Source organism: Vicia villosa, linkage group LG4, assembly GCF_029867415.1.
Source record: "Vicia villosa cultivar HV-30 ecotype Madison, WI linkage group LG4, Vvil1.0, whole genome shotgun sequence".
NCBI lineage: Eukaryota > Viridiplantae > Streptophyta > Magnoliopsida > Fabales > Fabaceae > Vicia > Vicia villosa.
This window is the reverse complement of record NC_081183.1, coordinates 180,818,268-180,841,825: the sequence shown is the minus strand read 5'-3', so window position 1 is coordinate 180,841,825 and position 23,558 is coordinate 180,818,268. Positions and strand designations below refer to the sequence as shown.

At 36.7% G+C, this 23,558-nt stretch overlaps 1 protein-coding gene and 1 pseudogene across 1 annotated transcript; one reads left to right on the top strand and one right to left on the bottom strand.

Moving 5' to 3' along the window:
• LOC131596226 (pentatricopeptide repeat-containing protein At5g11310, mitochondrial-like) overlaps positions 1 to 14,037 on the top strand; it is a 94,798-nt pseudogene extending 80,761 nt beyond the window's left edge.
• An 825-nt stretch (positions 14,038 to 14,862) lies between these two features.
• On the bottom strand, positions 14,863 to 22,430 carry LOC131598440 (uncharacterized). Its single transcript, XM_058871040.1, has 2 exons — positions 21,782 to 22,430; positions 14,863 to 15,188 (listed from the first exon to the last, which is right to left on the bottom strand). The coding sequence occupies exons 1-2, from the start codon at positions 22,428 to 22,430 to the stop codon at positions 14,863 to 14,865; spliced, it is 975 nt and encodes a 324-aa protein (XP_058727023.1).
• Between the last annotated feature and the right edge of the window lie 1,128 nt (positions 22,431 to 23,558).

The window sequence follows — 23,558 nt, the reverse complement described above, 5'->3', positions numbered from 1 at the left end:
AGAATTTTTTTGAACAGATGTCAAAACATCGATTTTTTTTATGAAAGGTAGTGTGATACCAACTCAATCGTTTTAGCAAAACTTCTAGGAGTCAATTTACCGTTTTCTCGTTACAGTATGCTTTCGAATTAACCTTGTTTCAATTAGGGCTTTTGAGGGTTGTAACGTGGCCAGGTTCACGGTTTTAGAAAAAAAGATTTTTAAGCTCAAAATTTTATTGGTGCCCACCCCCTTCGTGATGTTCTCCAATCTAAGTTCAGTTAACTTGACGCGAGCATTCATCCTTCAAGAGGAGTTTAAGACGATTGAGGAATCAATGAGGTGTTTGGACATGACATCCACTTACCTTTTATTGTCGACGTCTGATCATACAATCTTGAATTTATAGTCACAAGACTTTGCCCTTTTGTTGAGGATCTTTTTTTTTATTCACAATCCTTTCTTTTCAGGCTTTTCATTTTCCCCAAACTTTTGTCTAGACAAATTCTTTTAAATTCCAGGTTTGAAGTCTAGCGGGATGCCCTAAATTTTGCCTAAGTCATTTGTTTTCAAGATGTTGACTTAGCGGGCTTTCTTTTCTCTTTTTTTTTTTTTCGATTCATTTTTTTTGAACAAGTCGTATGATCCTGGGACGTCTTCAATTCGTTGGAAAGATTGTGACTACCTCATTTATTGGTTGATGAGGGATAACCGTTGTTGTATCGTCATATTTTGACCTTCTATTGAGAGGGATAACCATTTAGTTTTTTACTGTCCTCAACCTCCTGATAAATTTTGAACGCTCAATCAGGTTAACTGAACACTACCCTGCCCCTGGGATAAATGTGAGGGTTTTTTCAAATAGAAAAGAAACTCCTACTTCAAGGCTCAAAGGGGTTGACAATAGATTAACTTCCTTATATCTCCAGCATTTGGGGATTTGAAACAATGTCTGTACATCATCAACAAGGTTTTACTCGAAAGCACACCATTTGAGATTATGAGTATTATATGCTCGTCATTCTCCCTTCGGAGTTACCATGCTTTAGCACCGAGAGTTTGGTATCACCAGTAAGTAAAAACATGTTAGAGCGAGAGCGAATGGGTTTTTTCAAGACAAACATATTCAATGCATCATTATTATAGTTCAAAAACAAACAAGTATGACATATAAACAGTATTGAATCAAAACAAGAAAGACTATGCATGAACATGCATGATGATATAGAGATTGTCAAAGTTGAGGAGAGTTTCTCCGTATGGACTTATCGCTTCAGAACATCCATTGAGTCAAAGAAGAACTTCAAATCTGGCATGTATGTGTGAATGTGACAACCATTACAGCAATCAGGTCTTGAACCTTGTCTCTAAACGACCGACAATCATCAAATGAATGGCCAAGTTCCCAGTGTGGAAAACAAACCAGGCGTTTGCATCTGAAACCGCAGATTACTTCTAGGGAGAGGATTCCGACGAAGCCACATAGGAGTTGTAAGTGTACAACTTCATGGATAGTAAGAATAAAGTAGTAAGAAAGTGAGAAGCTTGTCCTTTGGAAACCTTGGTTGCAGCTTCGCTTGAAGAACTTTGACTTTTTATCTTTGGACGTCCTTCTATAAGAATCAAGCTCACCATATCCAGTGGGTCATAGCCTCTGATTCGGGGTACGGTACTTTTGAGTTTAAAGGCATATGACTAAAGGAAGATAACTCCTCTTGCCCCTTAATAGGAACTGTACCCTTGAGTTTGAAGGCATCTGGCTAAAGGAAAATAAATCCTCTTGCCCTTTGACGGAAGTTTATTGTACTCTTGAGTTTGAACATTCTCTGGCTAAAGGAAAATAAATCCTCTTGCCCCTTGATAGGAATTTTGTTCTTGATAATCCTCCTATAATAGCACCTAAAATTGTGCGCCATAAATCCCTAGGATCCTTGAAAAAAGGTTAGTTGAAGATGCCATATGATGAGGTAATGTCATGTGTATGCTATAGATGAAAGTGCAAATCACACAAATAGCCCTAGAAGTATAGGGTGGCGAACAACAATAGCCCTAGAAGTAAGAGGTAATGACCATATGTAAGTCCGACAAGAAATTTCAAGTCGTTAGATATAAAAAAAACCTGAAAGAGGTCAGAATTGTTAAATAAAAGATATACACAAGTCCTGCAAGGAAATCAAATTATTAGGGTATAGACAAATCCTGCAAGGAAATCAAGTTGTTAGGGTATAAGCAAATCCTGCAAGGAAATCAAGTTGTTAGGGTATAAACAAATCCTACAAGGAAACCAAACAGTTAGATAATGAATACAAACAAGTCACACAAGCATCCTTAGGTTTAAAGGATAGCATGGAGTTCATAGTTAAGTACCCTCCCCACTGAAGTTTAGTTAGTTCAACCTGTCCTAAAAGAGTAACCGGGTTCTATGGTGCTCATATCCCTGATCTTTCTCGCGGGCATTGTCTCAACATGGCACTCGATCGGCCAGCCAAAAGCATCCCTAGAGTCCAATCTCAATGAGTGTAGCATCGAGTATCAACCGACTTCAGTCAAGAATCCAAAGCCAGCTATCTCGCTACTTCCTATAGGCCAAAGTCAAGTTCAACTAGGGTTCTAAGGGCGAATTAGTGTTTATGACACCGCGCGGTAGCCAAATGTCTCCTCGATCATATTCAAGGGCCATCAGGACAAACCAAAGCGTCGCACTAACAGTGGCCACCAGTTCAGCCATAACGATACATGTCGTACAACCTCCCTGGTCTAATGCCACATACCTAAGGTACACTAGATCCGGGTGTAGGATCTTTCACACAAGAGAATGCCCAAACAACCCTTTAAAATAAAGCACACAAAACAAACAATTTACAAAAATAGAAGTGAACTAAAACTCTAAGGTAACCCCTCTTTTTTAAGTATCCCCAGCAGAGTCGCCAGTTCTGTAACTCGGTGATCTGACTTTTATTTTTAATATGCAACAATGTTGCGGTGAGCATGAGTCGCCACCGACTTTTATTTTGTCCAATGTTAGGAAAGGTAAAAAGTACAGAAAAAGACCTTATTTGAAGAAAACGGGCTCGGGGGGTAAGTTATGAAAAGGGAAGGTGTAAGCACCCTTTTCATCCGTAGTTATCTACGGGCTCTTAACTTGCTTAGCTCATGTTTGTTTGTTTTGAATTGAAAAGAAACATAAGGACTTTAGCGTAAATGCGTAGCCTTAGTTTTTTTGAAATAGTAGTGAAAATACGTCTTTTGTTAAGCCAAGCAGGTTAAGAGAACTACCCTAATTACTTGGTCCTTTTTTATATTTTTTACAATTCCCAGGATCATCCATACTATATAGAAGTAGGAAATCCTTGTTATATTGGACGTGCGGGTCATCGAAGGGTCGTTGAGGTCATTGAAGGCAACAGGTAGAGGTACCTTTAGCTATATTCGAAGGGACAATCATTGTTTAGTAGGCAACCGTTCGAGGGACTAGATCATATTACCGAGGCAACATCGTGGGTCATCGAGGGACTTATGATCTTTACAATGATTTTTACTCGAGGGACTTTTGCTAATAGGTACCCCTACATTCAAGGGACTTGATTATTATTTTCCGAAAGGCAACTGAGAGGGGAAACCCTAAAGGTGAGTGTGTGAGCAATAAAAGGGTGTGTTAATTTCAATTATATTATCTTGAAGTTAGTGAGCTAGCGTTTGATTTATTAGTTTTGCCATACAATCCTAATTACTAGCAGTTAATATATTTACAGAAAATAAATTGCGGAAAAGTAAAGGTTCCTACGCTATTACAGGGCTTTGGGGTAGTTACATAATAGGAGGTGCGAAAAAGTAAATTTACCTAATTAACTATTACAGACCTAAATTAATTAAAATTACAAATTATAAATGTCCATAAAGTGCGAGAGTCCTTAGTATGAAGTGGTACCTCGCAATCAAAATAAAAATGTTAGTAATAACATACGAGAAAATAGTAAAGTTATAAATAATTATTGATAAAAACTTGAATAAAAGAAGAAATTTGAATAAAGACAAAACCAAATTTTAAAAAGAGAATAAACATTAAACTAAACAAATAACCATATTTTTGGATTTTTATATATTAATATGAGAAGAAATCTGATAAATCTAAATAGTAAAAACATTTGATGTTTTCCTTTTTTGTGTAATCAAACAAATGAAACCATTAGTGCACTGAAAAACATGGGGTTAAATCTGAAAAATAAAGGCCCAACAACAATCTGGCCCAAAGATTAAATCACATGCGGGTAGTATCAGCACACGTGGGGTGTAATAATAAAGAAGAAGTCATAGAAATACCTCAAATGGGGCGCAGCCCGTTTTGCACCATCAGCATCATGACAAAAATAAAAGAAACAATTGTAACTTGTTTGACTTTTCAACATTCAGGCTCAACCAATTGATTAATGACACGTGGCAGGTTTAATTATAACATAAAAAATAAAATAAAATAGCATTGACACAAAGAGAGAGAAAACACAGACCTCTTCTCCTTCTTCAATCGATTATTTCTCTGCCTTTTTCAGTAGTTGTAAAATGCATTCTCTTCTCCGATTGAAATCGTGCAATGGAGCAGCGGCGGTCGGAATCTACGGATGCAGCATCGTGACCGGTCAGTCGGTTGTGAGAAGTTCTGAAATAAAATAAAGGTATGAGGATATATTCTTTCATGTGATTGATTGTCAGTTTGTTTGACTCATTAATTCTGTTCTCTGGGCAAAGAATGGTAGAATACACAGACACAGAACAAGTTATTTAGATCAAGTATATTTGTCTTTTAGGTTTAGGTTGATTATACATTGATTGTGCAACTTTTGCAAGTTTCACATACAATGTATAGTATCCTATTCTAGTTTAATATGCTTATTTGCTGTTTTTGCTGTTTTTGCTTTTCATTCAACTAAAATCTTCATAATCAAAATCACTCCATTTTGAGAAATGAAAATCTATTTTAAAATATGGATGTTTAATTGCCTTGTTTTGGCTTATTTTCTTTTTAAATGTTTCAACTAAAATGTCTACATATCACTTTGCTTGCTATTTGTGTTTAGTAAATGAAAACTATAAATAGAGCTTAAGTAGAGTGTTTAATGCATTAAAGAGAGCTTAAATAGAGTTTGTTGTGAGCATTATAGCTTATAAGAGAGCTTAAATAGAGTGTTTAGTTAGTAACTAATACCAAGAGTCCACACTAAACATGGGGGGAGCTAAGAAATCACCTTCAAATTCAGTTACAACATTGTTTAAGTGGTGTTTTTCTAGTAGAACCACTTATGATAAGTTGGAAGAAAGTGGAAGAGAAAATAGGGTTTTTATTAGTGATGAAGACAAAGGTACTTGGATTGGAGATCCTGATATAGATAGGAAGGCTTCTGAGTTTATAGCTAAGTACTATGCTTCTAGAGACTCAAACTCTAAGAGCCAAAATTGAATGAGTTTAAGTTCTAATATTTAAGTGTTAATTAAAATAATATGATCATTATTAGTTATTAATGTTATGATCAACTCCATGTTATGTATCAAGCTTTTTGCTTTTAATAAGAGATATTTGAGTTTGTTTGGTTGCTATGTTGAGTTCTTTCTTTGTAGCTCATATACTTTTGTTGTAATAACTTTTTCTGTCTATTTATTAGATTTTCAGTCTACTTCACACCATTTCAAATGTAAAGACAATTTTTAATTTATGGTTAGTCCACTCTGTCCAACTGTGTTGGATGAGAGAAAGTTGTTGACTGTATAAGTGAATGTTCAAAGAAGAGAAGGTTTGAGTTCTAATGGTGGCAGAATTTTGATGAACCAAAAAGAATGGCTTTGAAGCTAGTTTGGCTTGCATACAATCACTCTCTTGTATTAGCAACCGTCTTTTTGTCTACGTTGGAAAACAACCCTGCTGCAAACCTACCCTGCTGCAAACCTTCTATGAGATAAGGATATTTTAACCTAAGTAGTATGAATGTTCAATTTGTTAGTGAACATAGTTCGCTTTCAAGTGACTTAGTTATTAATAAGAAAAGTGTTATAAGTGTCCCCAAGGAATTTATCATGGTGCACATGATATGGAGGAAATTATATATTTGGTTTTGGTAAGTTTCGGTTTTGGAGGAATCAATGTTGAACATCATTTTAAGGTAGGTCAGCCCTTTGTAGATAACAAAATCAACACAAATACTATATTTTATTATCTTAGATGCATTTGATTGAGTGATTTATTGCTTTCAAAATAGGTCGAAGTTTCTATTGGTTGGCTCCACTATATTTGGATTTGGTTATGTGAGTTCTTCAAGGAATCAAGTGATCGTTCAATGCTAATTGTAGTTATTGCTAGAAGCTGTGAAGAACCCCAGTGCTACCTCGAAATATATGGAATTCTTTTGTATACACTTTTTTGATGTGTTCCTCTCTTGGAGTAGTGGTGATTGGAGCTACATAATACAATTTTGTGTTGCTGATTACAATTGGTCTGCAGAAGTTTACAAGAAATCAACAATGCATTTGGTGTTTACCTGGCTTGATGGGGTGACTAAATATGCCTTTAGAAGTTTTAGGATTAGTCCAGACATGAGCAGGGACTTGAGTAAAGGCAACTTGAGGTTGATGCCAAGGTGTAGCTGTGTAGGGAGCACCACTGTAGGTGGAAGGCTGAAACTGCTGATTGTACCTGTGCCAGCAATTGAGAGCAGAGTGACCAACCTTAGAGCACACTTGACACTGAACATTAGAGTGTCTACCACCTCTTCCTCTGCCACCACGACCTCTATTTGATCTGCCACCTCTAAAGGTGGAGTAATCAGGCTCAGTGTTCTGAGGAGCATGAGAAGCAGGGGAGGACTCAGTACTATCACCAGTGGTAGCTTCAGTAGGAGGAGTCTGTTGTGGAGCATGAGTCAAATTGAGAGAAACAAGATCAGGTGTTGATTGCTTCTTAAATTTGTTGAGTCTGAGTTCATGTGCAAGTAAGAGAATCTCTACTTCATCCAGATCCATTTCTCCAAACTTACTTTCAACTACAGACACAACAGAAGCATAATCACTAGGAAGACCTTCAAGGATCACATCAATGTGGTGAGTACTTGGCACAGGATCTCCAATTGAAGCCAAGGCATCCACAATCGTACGAATGCGAAGAAGATAATCAGAAATAGATTGATTATCAAGAGTTAGGGCACGTAATTCAACACGAAGCTGACGAACTCGAGCACGTGTTTGACGCTGAAAGTAATTGAAGAGACGATCCCAAAGCTGATGCGAATGAGTGCATCCAAGAACACGAGAGAGGATCTCACTCGAAAGAGTCGATTGAAGCCATGAAAGAAGAAGTTGATCTTTCTGAAGCCAAAATGAGTAGTCAGCGTTGATCTACCGGTGCGACGGTCGTCGTCGGTGAGAAATTGAGGAGGAATCCGAGTGCAAACCACCAGATCCGTGAGGTTGTGCGCGTTGATGTAGGGTTCTACTTGTTGTCGCCACAGATGAAAGTTCTTTTCATCCAATTTGTGTGCGATTTTGAGCGAAAATTGAAAACGACGAAGATCGTCGGAAGTAGACATGGCTACCGGAGAAGACGGCGGAGAAACGACGTTAGCGGAAGAGTGAGGCGATCCCGATGAAGACGAAGATGCCATGGAACGAACGAAGCTAATCTGATACCATATTGAAACTAGAGACTGAACTCTTCATAACAGTGTAACTGTTTTTCATTGTGTGAAAAGTTAGTTACAACAAAGCTTTACAAGATGCATTTATAGTAGCACCTAGTGTGACCTGTTATAGCAGGTCACCTTACAGATAACCTACAGCTGGCAGTCACTAACAGATAAGCTACAGCTGGCAGTTTTACAAGAGTAGCTCTATGCTAACTATAATCACTCTAATATGTTCCTACTTGCAGGTCATTAAGCTTACTGCCTATTTCTAGATATAGTTGATACTCTTATTTGAGGAGAGCTTGTATCATGGGTGAGGTGGCAGTGTTGCACTCTGAGCCTTTGCACTTTGAATGCAATGACACCAAACCTATGACAGAAGATGTCTATCCTCCAAATTCAAATCCAGAATCCTTGCCCGGAGAAGAATCAAGTCAATCTATAAACACAAATGATTTACAAGATAAAGGATATATGGAACATGGGTAATTTCTTGCTTACATGCTCATTTCTACTCTTCAAATTATTGAATTTCTTGCTCTCGTTTTATATATAAAGTTATACTTCATTTGCAGATGCCAACACTACAGGAGAAGATGTCGAATCAGGGCCCCCTGTTGCAATGAGATTTTTGATTGCCGCCATTGTCACAATGAGGCAAAAGTGAGTAAATGCTAATATATTTTGTTATAATATGTTTCATATATTTAGCGTATGATTGTTGCTTAAATGATATGTTTCCATTTTATTTCATATTTCTAGCTAGTCCTTTCCCTAAATGCCACTGGCATTCTTTGGTTTCATGTCGCATAGACAGCATGGAGGAGATCACTGGTGTTGTCAATTGTGGATTGCGAAAATAGTGGGTTGTTCAAATTCCTCTATGCAACATTGCTATAGTGCCACTATTTGTCAATTTTTGGCCTTTAGGGGTGCAAGGTCCGCATGCCCGCTCCACCCCGTCCTCATTTTTTCGCGGGGCAGGCCCACGTCTTAGAGCCGCACCCTCAAATATCTCCGCCCTTCCCCGTTACTTTGCAGGCTTTTGCGGGGCGGGGATGCCCGTTTTCCCCCTTGTGAACACGATTTATAGTTGATACGAAAACAATTTGACTTTATTTTATATTTTGTTGTAGAAATAGTTTATATAAGTGTTTAATGAGGCTGTTTATCCAAACAAGGCTTACAGTATTGATTTAACATTAAATTACGAGAATAATTTTGTTTTCGCCTCAAAAACAACAAAACAAGCCATTGTTTACAGTTGGTTGACACAACCATGCAATTTTAGAATTTTCAAACAGTTCAATAATTAATTTTAGTTTTGTTTATAGCAACTGATAGTGTAGTTTTGCCAATGATTCTCTTTCTTTTTTGTAGGTATGCACAAGGCTGCTATTAGGACGTTTGAGTTTGCAAAAGATAAGAATTCAATTTTGGATTCAGAATCAGAAATGAGTTTATTTGGGATATTGATTGATTCACTTTGCAAAGAAGGGTCTGTTAGGGAAGCTTCAGAGTATTTCTTTAGGAGAAAGGAGACAGACCTGGATTGGGTTCCTTCATTCGGATTTATAACATATTGTTAAATGGATGGTTTCGAGCAAGGAAGCTCAAGCATGCTGAGAGACTTTGGGAAGAGATGAAGAAGGAGAATGTGAGACCGAGTGTTGTGACATACGGTACCCTTGTGGAAGGATATTGTCGGCTGCGCCGTGTTGAAAAGGCGCTTGAGATGATTGGTGAAATGACCAAAGAGGGAGTTGAACCAAATGCAATTGTATATAACCCCATAATCGATGCATTGGCAGAAGATGGGAGATTTAAAGAGGCTTTGGGTATGTTTGAGCGTTTTCATATTTTGAAAATAGGTCCTACTATCTCAACTTACAATTCTCTGGTGAAGGGATTTTGTAAGGCAGGAGATCTTGAAGGTGCTAGTAAGATTCTAAAAAAGATGATAAGTAGAGGTTTCCTTCCAATCCCCACTACCTATAATTACTTTTTTAGGTACTTTTCAAGATGTGGAAAAGTTGATGAAGGGATGAACCTGTATACCAAGATGATTGAATCTGGACATAGCCCGGATCGTCTAACTTACCATCTTGTGTTGAAGATGTTATGCGAAGAGGAGAAGTTAGGGTTGGCAGTTCAAGTTAGCAAGGAAATGAGGCATAAAGGACATGACATGGACTTGGCTACGAGTACCATGTTAACTCATTTGCTATGCAAAATGCATAGGTTGGAAGAGGCTTTTGCAGAATTCGAGAGCATGATTAGAAGAGGTATAGTTCCGCAGTATCTTTCATTTCAAAAATTGAATGTTGAACTAAAGAAACAATGTATGACTGAAATGGCTCGAAAACTTTGCCACATGATGTCGTCTGTTCCACATTCTTCCAACTTGCCAAATACATATGGTGAAGTCAGAGATGATGCACATGCACGTAGGAAATCTATAATTCAGAATCAACCCGGCTTCAGACCCGATTCAGATTTATTTGACTCAGTGGTTAATGCTCTTGCGAAAATGAGGGAGTTTGACTCCGCTTGGAATCTTGTTCTTGATCGCATTGATAGAGACGGTGGAGAAGATGAGAAATTGGTTTCTGTTGGTACATTTACTATCATGATTCGACGCTACGCTCGGGCAGGTAGTGTAAAGTATAAACCTTTTTTTGGTTTCGGTTTTCAATTTAGGATTTTTATTGCCCAAATTGAAGTGTGTATTTGAATTAGGGTTTAGAGTTTGCGTACTTTGATTTTACATGAATTTGAGATTTTACATGAATTTGAGGTTTTGTAAGCTATCTTGGAGAGCTTATGAAAAATAAGCTTAAAAATGCTTATGGATATATCAAGAGCTATTTTTATAAGCTCTTCCTAATTGCATAGGTTAGTTAATAAACTCAAATAAGCTAATCATATAAAGGTTCATACAAAAAGTGAGTTTATAGATGTTTGGATTTGTCAATGGAAATCAATTATTAACTGTGGTATGTGAATATTTTTGAGTTAGTATCGGTTTGTATCATATTATTTGAGCTTATTTATTGACATAAAAACTTTTGAGATTGTTTGTTAGAGCTTATAAAAAAAACTTATGCAAAGTCCATAAATTGCTTTCAGCTTATTAAGCTCTTCAAAATAGATTGTGAATAGGGGTGGCAAAACGGGTTTAGCCTGCTGGACATGCCTGTTTTGCCTGCATATTTTGGCAGGACGAGTTAAAGTTTTATGCCTGCAACTTCTAATATGTCCGTCCCATTTTTTTTTTTGCGAGCATTTGCATTAACACAATTTTTAATAATTTTTCGCCTTTAGGGGTGCAAGGCCAGTATGCCCGCTCCGCCCGTCCTCATTTTTTGCTGGACGGACCAAAGTTGTAGGCTTGCACCCTCAAATATCCCCGTCCCTCCCCGTTACTTTGCTGGACAGGCCTAATCAGGGCGAGGATGCCCATTTTTCACCCTTTTGAACATGGTTTATAGTTAATACGAACAATTTGACTTTATTTTATATTTTGTTATAGAAATAGTTTATATATAAGCACTTATATTATAAGCGTTTAATGAGGCTGTTTCTCCAAACGAGGCTTACAGTATTGATGTAACATTAAATTATGAGAATATTTTGTTTTCGCCTCAAAAATAACAAAACAAGTCATTGTTTACGGTAGGGTGCTAAAACCATGCAATTTTAGAATTTTCAAACCGTTCAATAATTAATTTGAGTTTTGTTAATAGCAAGTGATAGTGTAGTTTTGCCAATTATTCTCCTTTTTTGTAGGTATGCACAAGGCAGCTATTAGGACATTTGAGTTTGCAAAAGATAAGAAGTCAATTGTGGATTCAGGATCAGAAATGAGTTTATTTGGGATATTGATTGATTCACTTTGCAAAAAAGGGTCAGTTAGGAAAGCTTCAGAGTATTTCTTTAGGAGAAAGGAGACAGACCTGGGTTGGGTTCCTTCAATTCGGATTTATAACATATTGTTAAATGGATGGTTTCGAGCAAGGAAACTCAAACATGCTGAGAGACTTTGGGAAGAGATGAAGAAGGAGAATGTGAGACCGAGTGTTGTGACATATGGTACCCTTGTGGAAGGATATTGTCGGCTGCGCCGTGTTGAAAAGGCGCTTGAGATGATTGGTGAAATGACCAAAGAGGGAGTTGAACCAAATGCAATTGTATATAACCCCATAATCGATGCATTGACAGAAGATGGGAGATTTAAAGAGGCTTTGGGTATGATTGAGCGTTTTCATATTTTGAAAATAGGTCCTACTCTCTCAACTTACAATTCTCTGGTGAAGGGTTTTTGTAAGGCCGGAGATCTTGACGGTGCTAGTAAGATTCTAAAAAAGATGATAAGTAGAGGTTTCCTTCCAATCCCCACTACCTATAATTACTTTTTTAGGTACTTTTCAAGATGTGGAAAAGTTGATGAAGGGATGAACCTGTATACCAAGATGATTGAATCTGGACATAGCCCGGATCGTCTAACTTACCATCTTGTGTTGAAGATGTTATGCGAAGAGGAGAAGTTAGAGTTGGCAGTTCAAGTTAGCAAGGAAATGAGGCATAAAGGACATGACATGGACTTGGCTACGAGTACCATGTTAACTCATTTGCTATGCAAAATGCATAGGTTGGAAGAGGCTTTTGCAGAATTCGAGAGCATGATTAGAAGAGGTATAGTTCCGCAATATCTTACATTTCAAAAATTGAATGTTGAACTAAAGAAACAAGGTATGACTGAAATGGCTCGAAAACTTTGCCACATGATGTCGTCTGTTCCACATTCTTCCAACTTGCCCAATACATACGGTGAAGTCAGAGAGGATGCATATGCACGTAGGAAATCTATAATTCAAAAAGCCAAAGCATTTTCTGATTTGCTGAAGGACCCCAAAGAAGTTGATAAGCTTAGAAGTTCATCAAAAGATGCCGTCTCAAGTGCAAACTGTTTGATAGAGGATATTGAGAAAAAGACAGATGTAAGATGAGAGATTTGAGGTCTCAGTACCTGCAGGGAGGCAGTTGTGGATGGTTCGAAACACATGGGAATCCATTCAACACATTTATTCAGGGTGGAGAGAATCAGAGGGTTTTGTATAAAAATGTCTGTTGTTCCTCCCTATGTTATTAGCAGGCTTCACAACAATAGTCACTGAACTGATTAACTGTTGTCTAACCAGCAATAGCATATGAAAACTTAATGGAGTTCTTTATACAGAAAATAGCTCCTTGTTGACAACATTTTGGATATTTATCGAAGGAGGTGGCCAGCAACTGGAGTTAAATTAAGAAGTTCCAGTGGCCTTACAGAGGTTGTGACTTGATTATTAGTCTTTGTTTTTAGTTGGAGCCATGCATAATTCAGAAAATGTGACTGAAGATCAATATCTCTAGAGAGAATTTTTGTTTTTTGCTGATAAGTTTTCTAATCTGACTATATGTATCAGGTACTACTTTCTAGTGTATACTATATTATTGCTGTTGGAGCTCAGGGAACACTTCTCATGGCCTGTGTTTCCATCATCACAAAAGGTGATTGAGTTCCAGTAATATCCAGATGGATCAAACTGAGGTGAAATTGTAGTTATATTTAATCTGCCATTAGTTGGGTGACACTAAAGCACTTCTCGAGGGTAAGTTTAATAACTAGCACTAAAAGTGTAAAAAACTTCTACATACATTTAGACACATTTAGTATCTCTTATCTCAATCATATAAGTACAGTGTAATTGATGAGTTCTATATTATTCAAGTAGTAACTTTGCATACTATTCGAATTTAACTACTTATATCTCTTACATTTACTAGCACTAATATTCTAATGGGATAAATAACTTAAGAAAAATTGACAAAATAAATCTAATTTGAGATGGAGATATCAATTAAAAGAATATTCAATTCATTCAAAAGAAATAGTGTACGAGTCTATCAATATTATTTAAAGAATATTTTATGACATCAAATATGTTAAAGGACATTCCTAGACATAAGTTTAGGAGATATTATCAAAAAGCACTTTATGAAGCGTTCTAAAAGGAGTTTCTGCATAAGCACAATTTAGAAATATAACTTCAGAGAGGATAAAATTTGAGGATAAAATTTGTTAGTCAATCAGAACAACGATTGTTTTCCCTCCAATCCAAAGCCAACAAGTTTCAAATGTCCCACACTAAAGTAGAAATCATCCTACTACACTTGCAATTACCTATAACCTTGTATACCAAATCCTCGAGTCGCTTTGTAGTTTGTACAATGAGATGAGAAATGTGCTTCTTATAAGTCATATTCAACCCTAGGTACATGCCACACATCTTAGCATGAAGAGCATTGCAAACTCCATTTTTTTCTTATACTCCCTCTGACTCAAAATAAATGTTAAAATAAATGTCATTTAAGATTGTTATATATAGATTAAGAAAAGTAATGATTGAGTTAATAAAGATATCATTTTTACAAAATTACTATTAATTATTATTGATTGTTATATATTGTCATGACTTAAAAAGAGTGTAGATAAATGATAAAGTTGGTAAGAGTTAGTTTTTTTTTGAAATAGCAAAATAACATTAAACTGAAATAAAAGGCACAAGATATGCCACATACAATCAAGGCCAGAGCACAATTGTTCTTGACAGCAAAGTACCCAAACTCCTAAACCAGAAATTACATAACTGATACTAAAAGCCTGAGCCTGAAAAAGATACTAACAATAAACTCCCCTCACTTACGGAGGATGAATAAAATACAGAAAATACATTCCCCTATATCAGTCCGACACCGAAACAGCAGTAGCATAATCCTCAAAGAGCGAATGAATTCCTAGGCAGCTCTCACCAGACTGCGACCTTGGCAACCGCCTAAGCGCTCGACTACGGACCAGAAAAGCCAGTATACAGTTGAAATCACATCTTGCTTAGTTCCACCAACCGCGCCGCAGAACAAAACAAGAGGCCTCATCAACCACCATAATAGACTAACCGAAAACGCACCAGCACCACTTGACTCACCAATTGAAACCAAAACTATGCCGTATGACAATAACCATTACAGAACACCAAAAGCTACCTTGTCAGAATTCAGACTGCTATACTGGAGCTGACCTGCATAAATCGATCTGATGAGATTAGACAAACTACTGCATATCCGCGATCGACGCCCAATGATAAGGCCCACTCCAACTCTGCCCAGACCCAGTTTCTCAACCATCAAGAATCCCGATACACGCCTTAGGATTATTACACCACGCGACTATATCGTCGGCTATAGAATTTGATTTAAGTTTGAGCCATCTCCAAATCTTCGCCTCTTCAACCAGCTTTTGCATTTGAATTTCCTCGCCCCGAAACACTTTGTTATTCCTGCCTCTCCAAATGCACCACACGCCTGCTGCCCATATCACTCTCATTTTCATGGTTAAATTTCTTTGTGATCCAAGGAGTCCTTCGAATTGTTCAAGATGTTGCCATCCTGCATTTTGAAAGTTTGAAACCACTCCTATCCAGTTGCACAACAACTTCCACATACCTGCAAGTTTAGGACACTCAAAAAAGATATGAGATACCGATTCCTCTCTCCCGCACTCCCCGACACAGCCCATTTGGCTATTTGTTAACACTCCCCTTTTGAATAAATTGTCTTTGGTAGGGATTCTATTTTGTAACACTCTCCACACCATGCACGATACTTTTGATGGTATAGCCTTATTCCATATTTTGCACCATGGTAGGCTACGCGCTTGTTGATCTTCTACCTCCAAGCTTTTGTACACCTCTTTCACCGAATATTCCCTAGCTGATACCCACCCACCTATATCCAAATTACATATATCTATCCACCATATTGACGCACCATTAAGACTCGGACTTATGACCCCATTGTCATACCCTAATTTTGACCCCCCTAAGATGACATATCTTCAGGATTTTCATCAAGTCAAACCAAGTACCCAGAGCAGCCTGGCATTCAATCAAGGATGTTCAAAGACAAGAAAGCTCAGGCAAAGGATCAATCAATAGAAGAATTAGTCTCTAATACAATCATAAGACTCAAGAGTTTTATTTTTTTCACCTATGATTGATTAGACACCCAGTCATCTGAGTACAGGTTTACTCAGGTCACCAGACTAGGTTCTTTTTAGCCTATCAAGGACTAAAATCAGGGATCACCTTTGGGAAACCCTAAAAAGCCCTAGGGGATCATTCAAAGACATCAATCATCTTCAAATAGCTCATATGACAAGATCCACTGGACATCACACCTCAATTCAAAGTCTACAGTCATTATCTTCATATGGTCGACAATTAGGGTTTTTGACCTAATTCACCAGGATAGTTGACTTTTAATCAGGGCATGGATCCAAAACTCAAGACATGATTCAAGAACCTCTACTACCTCAATATAATCCATTTACATCACTCATTTGAGGAGAAGATCTTGATTCTACACAAAATTCCAAAATCTCACCTTATCTGGAAAAAGTCAACTGTATGGGATCACCTTTGACTTTTAAGATTTTTGGTCAAACCATGACTTTCAAGGATAAATATCATCAATATATGGATATTAAAGTCATTTTACCAAAGAAATTCAAAAAGATTCACCAAGGAGCAAAAAGTCGGGAATTAGGGTTTTTGAGGGCATTATGGGAACTCAAAATTTCACCTACACAACTCAAAAAACTTCCAACATGAAAGTTGTAGATCTTGCAAAATAAAACAACATCTTACATAGGAACTTTTTTCAAAAGATCAATCATTTAAGAGTTTTGGAAATTTTGGAGTTTTAGGTCATAAACACTTAAAAAAATTTCTAAGTGTTTTAACCTAGTTTTCTTCCAACTTTGGCCTCATTTTTCACAAATTTGCCAAAGGATTCTGAAGAAACTCCAAACTAATGATTTGAATTAGATGTTTAGGGCTTTCCAAATTGTGTTCAACCTTCTCCAAATTCATTTTGAGCTAGGAGTTATGCTTGTTCAAAGTTGGCCTCATGAAGTGAAATTATAGGTCATCCATCATTTTTGAACTTTGCAATTTTGTGCACATGACCTCAATTATGGATGCTACACGACCCATAACACATCTGAAAACATGCCATGCATTCATTTTCACCATGCCATGATAATTGAGGAAGATTCCTAAAACAAGAACATGTGATTATGTAATGATTACATTTGAGAATTTATGGCAAATTGATGAATCACCCAAGGAATCTTCTCACCAACCAATTAGAGCTCACTTTGTATCTGAAATGTTCCCTAAGATCAGATAGAATCAATGGATAGGGAGCTGGCTCGAAAATGCAATGATCACACTTGGATATTCTTTGAAATTTCTTCATGGCTAAGAAACCAAATTCACTTCACTAAGCAAGCTCACTCTCTCAATCAGTACTGAATCATTTGCCTATAAATAGGAGAGCATACCTTAGTAGAAAAACACACCAAAGCAACCATATTCCTTGCTTTCTCTTTCTCTTCTCATGCTTATGGTTTTTCAAAGTTCTTTGGCAAGAAGAATCGTTTTCTTCAAACCAAAGCTTATCTTTGGAAAGTAAGCATTCTAACATCTCAAAGGGGTTCATTTGAGGTGATCCAAGCACCTGGATCACTTCTGTAAGTGGAGGAACGCCATTGTTGCTCTCACTTTGGAGCTGTTGCAGTTGGAGGTCCATAGAGCAATTCAGGAGGTTTCCAACAAAGCCAAGCATCCAGACACGTTCCTCTGGTCATAGTGAAGCTGTTCAGATGGCTGCAGCTCATCTGTAACTCAAGATTCATCACTCTCCATGTCCACTTGAAGCTCAAATCAAGGGAGGTCCATAGAGCAATTCAGGAGAATTGAAGTCACAATAAGCATTCAGTTAGCATCACTGAGTCACAAGGAAGCTTTTGGGATCATTCATACAATCCCAGGTGCTCTCTAACATCCTCACGACCTTCATTTTTAGAGGTATGTTTCTCAACTCCATCTCTTTGATCCGTGTATCTTTCTGGCTAAAACTCAACACCATTCTATTCAGCATCATAAGAGGATTAAAAACCCTCTATCATCAGTCATTTATGCTTCAGTATAGTCATTTAATTTGAATTCCAAATTTTAGGGTTCTTCACGTATTTTAGATAATTCAGTAGATATAGTTAATATAAATTCATAATAGTTACATATCTAGAATCGTGAGTGAATTTAGAGCAAGTTTGGTCTTTATATCGTTGCAAATGGTTGAGAATTGAGAGAGTTCAGAAATTCAAATCGTTGGAGCTTGAGGAAGAAGATGACAATGGTGGTGGCGCGCAAATTTCAAATCTCAGGGTAGAGTTTATTTTATATTTAATGATAGGTGTTTCATAAACGACTGAATAACTTGCCCCGGTGGCCACACATGCGCTCTTAGTCTCCTCATGCCTCAAGTCTGGGGTTCGAATCCCCCTTGCCCCAGACTTTTTGTTTCTTTTATTTTTCCATGATTTACCACTTGTTTGAAAATATAATGAACTGGATGTGTGACAATAACACCAAGCGCGCGTTGGCCCAGTGGTGTTATTTTGGGTTAGTGACTTGGAGGGCGTTAGTTCAATCCCTCTAGGTGACAAAACATTATTTTTTATCACTTATTTCCTTCACTTTTCTCACAACTTCACACAATTAATTAACCTATCAAATTAAATCATTTTCACTTCATTTTTCACACACTTGTTATTTAATATATCTATTTTGTGAATAATCAAAAAAATCATAAAAAACATTATTTATTCCAAATATTTTTATTAGGTTTAAAATAGTATGTTTTAAATGTTTTCTTAAATACTTTAAAATATATATTTTCATTTTGTTTTAACCTAATTACTTTGTGAATAATTTTATGATAAAACCCTAATTATTTAGGTCTTAATTAGGTATAGATTTCATCTTTGCCTTAATTAAGTTGACTTTTGTCAATTTGCAAAAACTGTTTTCAATCTCCGATCAGACAAATGATTAAGGGTTTTCAAACAACAAAACCTTATATATCATTTCAATCATTTTCAACTGTTTCTCATAAACAGTAAATCATTTTCAAGTGGGCCTCTAATAGAGTGTAAGACCCAACACCTTCTTTCTTTTCATAGTTTGTTTTCAAAAAAACTGTATTTTCAAAATCTTCTTTCTGTTTTCAAAACATTCTTCTGGTATTTGAAGGGCATTATTCCCGGTGAAACTCTTCAGATACCTATGTGACCTTTGTCCATCTTCACTTCTTCTGTTTTCAAAACCCTTAACTGTTTATCATAAATATTCAACTGTTATCAAAACAATAAAAATTACTGGTGGGCTTTGTACATATTTCTTCAAAGGCTCCACTCCATCCAGGTTAGGCTTTACAAGCTTTCAATTTACAGTCTTTGTTTAAATTACTGTCAAATATAAACTGTGCATATATTTGTTTAGGACTACGTTTGAGTGCAAACCCTAGGATAGTTAAACTATATATATATATATATATATATATATATATATATATATATATATATATTATAGGAATATGGCCTAGGATTGAGAATGTCTTCCCGGTGAAGGCTCTTTCCTAATTAGAGATCTGTAGTTCAAACCCCCAAGATGAATTATTCCCGGTGAAACATCTTGGCAAAAACTTTAGAATCCAAAAAAATAGGACACATCCACCCAAAGAGGAATTATTCTCGGTGAAACCTCTTACCCATTTGCTTAGAGCCAAAATAAGTTCAAAACTACATAGCTTTCTCTTGTGCTATAACAAGGACCCTCGATTAGCCTCCTCTTGGGCTTTGTACAAGGAACCACTGGCTTCTTAAAAGCATTTCCAGCTTCCTCTTGAGCTTGTATACAAGGACCCATCAGGTTTCTTATAAACATAGGAACAGGTCTTTAGTCACCTTTTAGCCTATCCTGGTGAGTTTCTTCCAATTTAAACCAGACTTTTAACAAGCTAAGTTTGTCTCAATTTCATATTGAGTACATTTTTGGAATGAGAGACATGGACAGTCTCTGTCACCCTTATCTTCATCAATCTTCCTTAGCAGAGTCTAGGATCCATGTTTGTTTATCCTCAGCAAGAGTCAGCCTTCATCTTGGGCTTTAAACAAGAAGTCTCCACTAGATAATCTTTCTGCCATCATTTTAATAAAAACCCCTGGAAAGGGTTAGCCTCCAACTTCAGTCAATAAAAAGTCAAAACCCCTGGAAAGGGTTAGCCTCCAACATATTCCATCATTTCAACAAAAACCCCTGGAAAGGGTTAGCCTCGAAAATCAGTCCTTCAAATCCAAAGATTCATTCTCTTAGGAGATAATTTCCCCAAAAGAGTCAAAATCCCTGGAAAGGGTCAGTCTCCAAAAACATAATAAAATCAGTCTTTTAACAAACAATTTTCTCCAGCTGAGTCAAAATCCCTGGAAAGGGTTAGCTTCCAAAGAAAAACAGTCTTTTAACAAATAAACTCTCCAGTAGAGTCAAAACTAACAAAAATAGTTAGCCTCAACCTTGGGCTTCATACAAGGCACCAAATAATAAAACTCCCCTATCAAGAGTCAGCCTCAACCTTGGGCATTGTACAAGGCAGATAATAGAGTCTCCCCAATGAGTTCTTCATCATTCAGTAGCCACAACCTTGGGCTTTGTACAAGGCATATTAAACCATATTTTCATGTGTCAAAGATTCCTAACACCTAGGATCTTTTCCCCATAGAGTCATCCATACTCAGTTTATTTAAGAGTCAGCCACAACCTTGGGCTTTGTACAAGGCAGAAAATAATGTTTTCCCTAGCTAGAGTCAGCCTCAATTCTGGGCTTTGTACAGAACACCAAAAACTCCTTAGTTTAAATTCTCCTCAGTAGAGTTATCATTTCAATAAGTCAATAAACCAATTAAAAAGCCTCAAGCTTGGGCCTCATGCAAGCCAGATAAAGTCAAATCTTTTATACAGTAGATAGACATAGCTTATCTCTATAGAGAGATATTTTTACTACTCTACCACATTCAATCAAACAACCATTTCAAAATTTTAATTTCAATTTCAATTTCAATCAAAGTCTCCCATTTAGGACTCTGAAAGACATGCTCTGGCACATCCCCAGACTTGTACATTTTCCCTAATTTGGACGAGCATCTTTCTTTCATTCAAGAGATACTAGCATACTTGCAAACACACAAGTAAGGTCACTCTCTTAATGAAATGAATCCAGTTATTCTGTCACTCTTTCAAAATGTTTGTGGTAGAATAGTACAAATACCTCTCTGTAAAGATGATTTCATGCCTCTTTACTGTAAACAGAGATTTAATTCAAAGCTTCAACCTTGAGCTTCAAGCAAGGCACCCAAAAACAATTAATTTCCCTAGTTAGTTCCCCGAACTACATTAAGCTCTGACTTCCACTAGGGATATGTAGGCATGAGGTTCACAAGGAATCTCAGCGAGCTAATAAAATACCAAAAATAGTCAGTTTGTCTGTCTGTCTGTCTTTCTTTAATCAATTCAAATCTCTCTCCTAATACAAAGGAGAAACTTTCCCAATCATTAGCAATAAACACAATCACAATGACACAGAGAAGGTTCCTGTAGAGTACTACAGATATGTAGGGTGTTTAAACACTTCCCTATGTATAACCGACCCCCCGGACTCCAGAATTTCTAGTCTAGGTGAAATCCCCACACTTAGCAAACTCTTAGGGTTTAGTTGAGATCTTTTTTTCCCTTTCCTACTCGTAGGACAATAAGAAAGTTCGTGTGATATCGTAGGAAGAACTGAAACAAAATTCCTCCCACCACGGGCGCATTCTCCTTCCAAATTTCGCGTGAAGGGTCTAGCGTGCCGTCCTCCCAAGTGAAACGGGGAGATAAAAAAAACGACACCACACCCATTACTCATGCCATAACTGTTAACTAGTGCATTAAACCATATCCCTTTCCTCTCATTTACCGTTTTCCACTCCTATTTACCTAAAAGAGCGGAATTGAACTGCCTAAGGTTTCTAATCCCCAGGCCTCCCTTTTCGATTGGTCGGCACACCAGCTCCCATTTCACCCAAGAAATTTTCCTCTCTTCCTCGCTGCCCCCCCAAAGAAACTGAGAAAAAATAGACTCGAGTTTTGAAATAATACCTGAAGGAGCCTTGAAAAAGGAAAGATAGTAAACCGGGACAGCAGACAGAACAAATTTTAATAAGACGACCCGACCACCGATAGATAGATTTTTGTTCTTCCACCTGCTCAGCCTTGACCTCACAGTGTTTATCACTTGCTTCCAAGTATCTTTTCGATTAGGATTTGCCCCAATTGGAAGCCCGAGATACGTGAATGGGACTGCTCCTACCTTACAATGTAAAATGTTTGCCGCCTCTATAATCCAGTCTTGTGATACATTAATCCCTGTTATTGAACTTTTTTGAAAATTTACTTTTAGCCCGGACATTGTTTCAAACAGCAGCAGTATCGCCTTTAGCGTTCGAATATTAGACCATCTTTTCTCACTAATGATCATAGTATCATCTGCGTATTGTAGATGAAAGAATCGTTTTTCGCCGCCGTCGAATTTGTATCCAAAGAATCTCCCTGTATCCACAGCTTTCTTCATTAATTGACTAAAGCCTTCAGCTACTATTAAGAATAGGAATGGAGCTAGCGGGTCTCCTTGTCTCAACCCACGACCCATCTTGAATTCCTTGGTAGGGCTTCCATTAACGAGCACTGAAACTGATGCTGTCCTTAGACATTCTGATATCCACCTCTGCCACTTCTCGTGAAATCCCATATTCTCCACTACTGTTAATAAGAAATTCCAGTCCACCGAATCATAGGCTTTCTCGAAGTCCGCTTTAAACAAGATTACTTACATTGAGAAAGTAAATAGACTATTATTGTGAGACAATTTTTTATGGCTAAAAAACACTTATTTTGGAACAGAGGGAGTAAATATTAAGTGTAATTTAAGAGGGGATGGGAGAGTTAATTAGGCTGTCTGAATTTTTTGAATTTATGTGCTAATTTTTGAAACTAGTATTTTGTCCGAATTTAACTTGTTCAAATTATATTAAGTTATGTGCTAAAAATTAAAGGCAAAAATGTAAAATGACATATTTATTCTGGTTTCATTGCCAACTTAAGGGTGCATCAAATCTCACTATCTCTTTAGGGTGTGTTTGGTTCGAAGTAAATGGAGGGAGAGCAGGGGAGGGGAAAATTTTAATTAATTATGTTTGGTTCAAATTTAAGGAGGGGAAGGGAGGGGAGGGGGGGGGGGGGCAAAATCCCCCCAAACCTCACTTTTTGCGTTCCTTCGAATTGGGGGGATTTGGAGGGGAGGGGATCTGAATTTTAATACGTAAAAAATCATTAAATTTACTAAAATATCTTCAGTTTAATTTTAATATTTCAAAATTATTTATTTTTCTTTTGTGTTAATGCTTCTCTTCTATGTGATTTTTCTCGATTATTTCCATCAACTTATTATAACTATTATCCACCTTCAAATTTTTTTACTTAATACAAATCATAATCATTGCATTATTTTTATAATTATTTTAATGTTTATTTATGTTCATTTTTTCTTCTAATTTTGTTATTTATTCTATTATATTTTCTTTTATATCAAATTTTAAATAATTCACTTTATTTTATTTTTTTTATTTATTTTATTAAAAAATTTAAATTATTAGTTTTAACAATAACTTATTTTATGTATTTGTTTTGTTTGATGATTCATCACTATTTAAAAATTGTTATTAGCATATAGTTTCATTTGTGTCGGAGAGTTATAATTTGAATCAAGTGTACTCAATTTATTAACGTTATGATAAATTATAACGTTTTAGTCCCTCAATATTAAAAAAAATATTACCAAAAAAATATATATGAATTTTTTCATATTTGAATATTATAT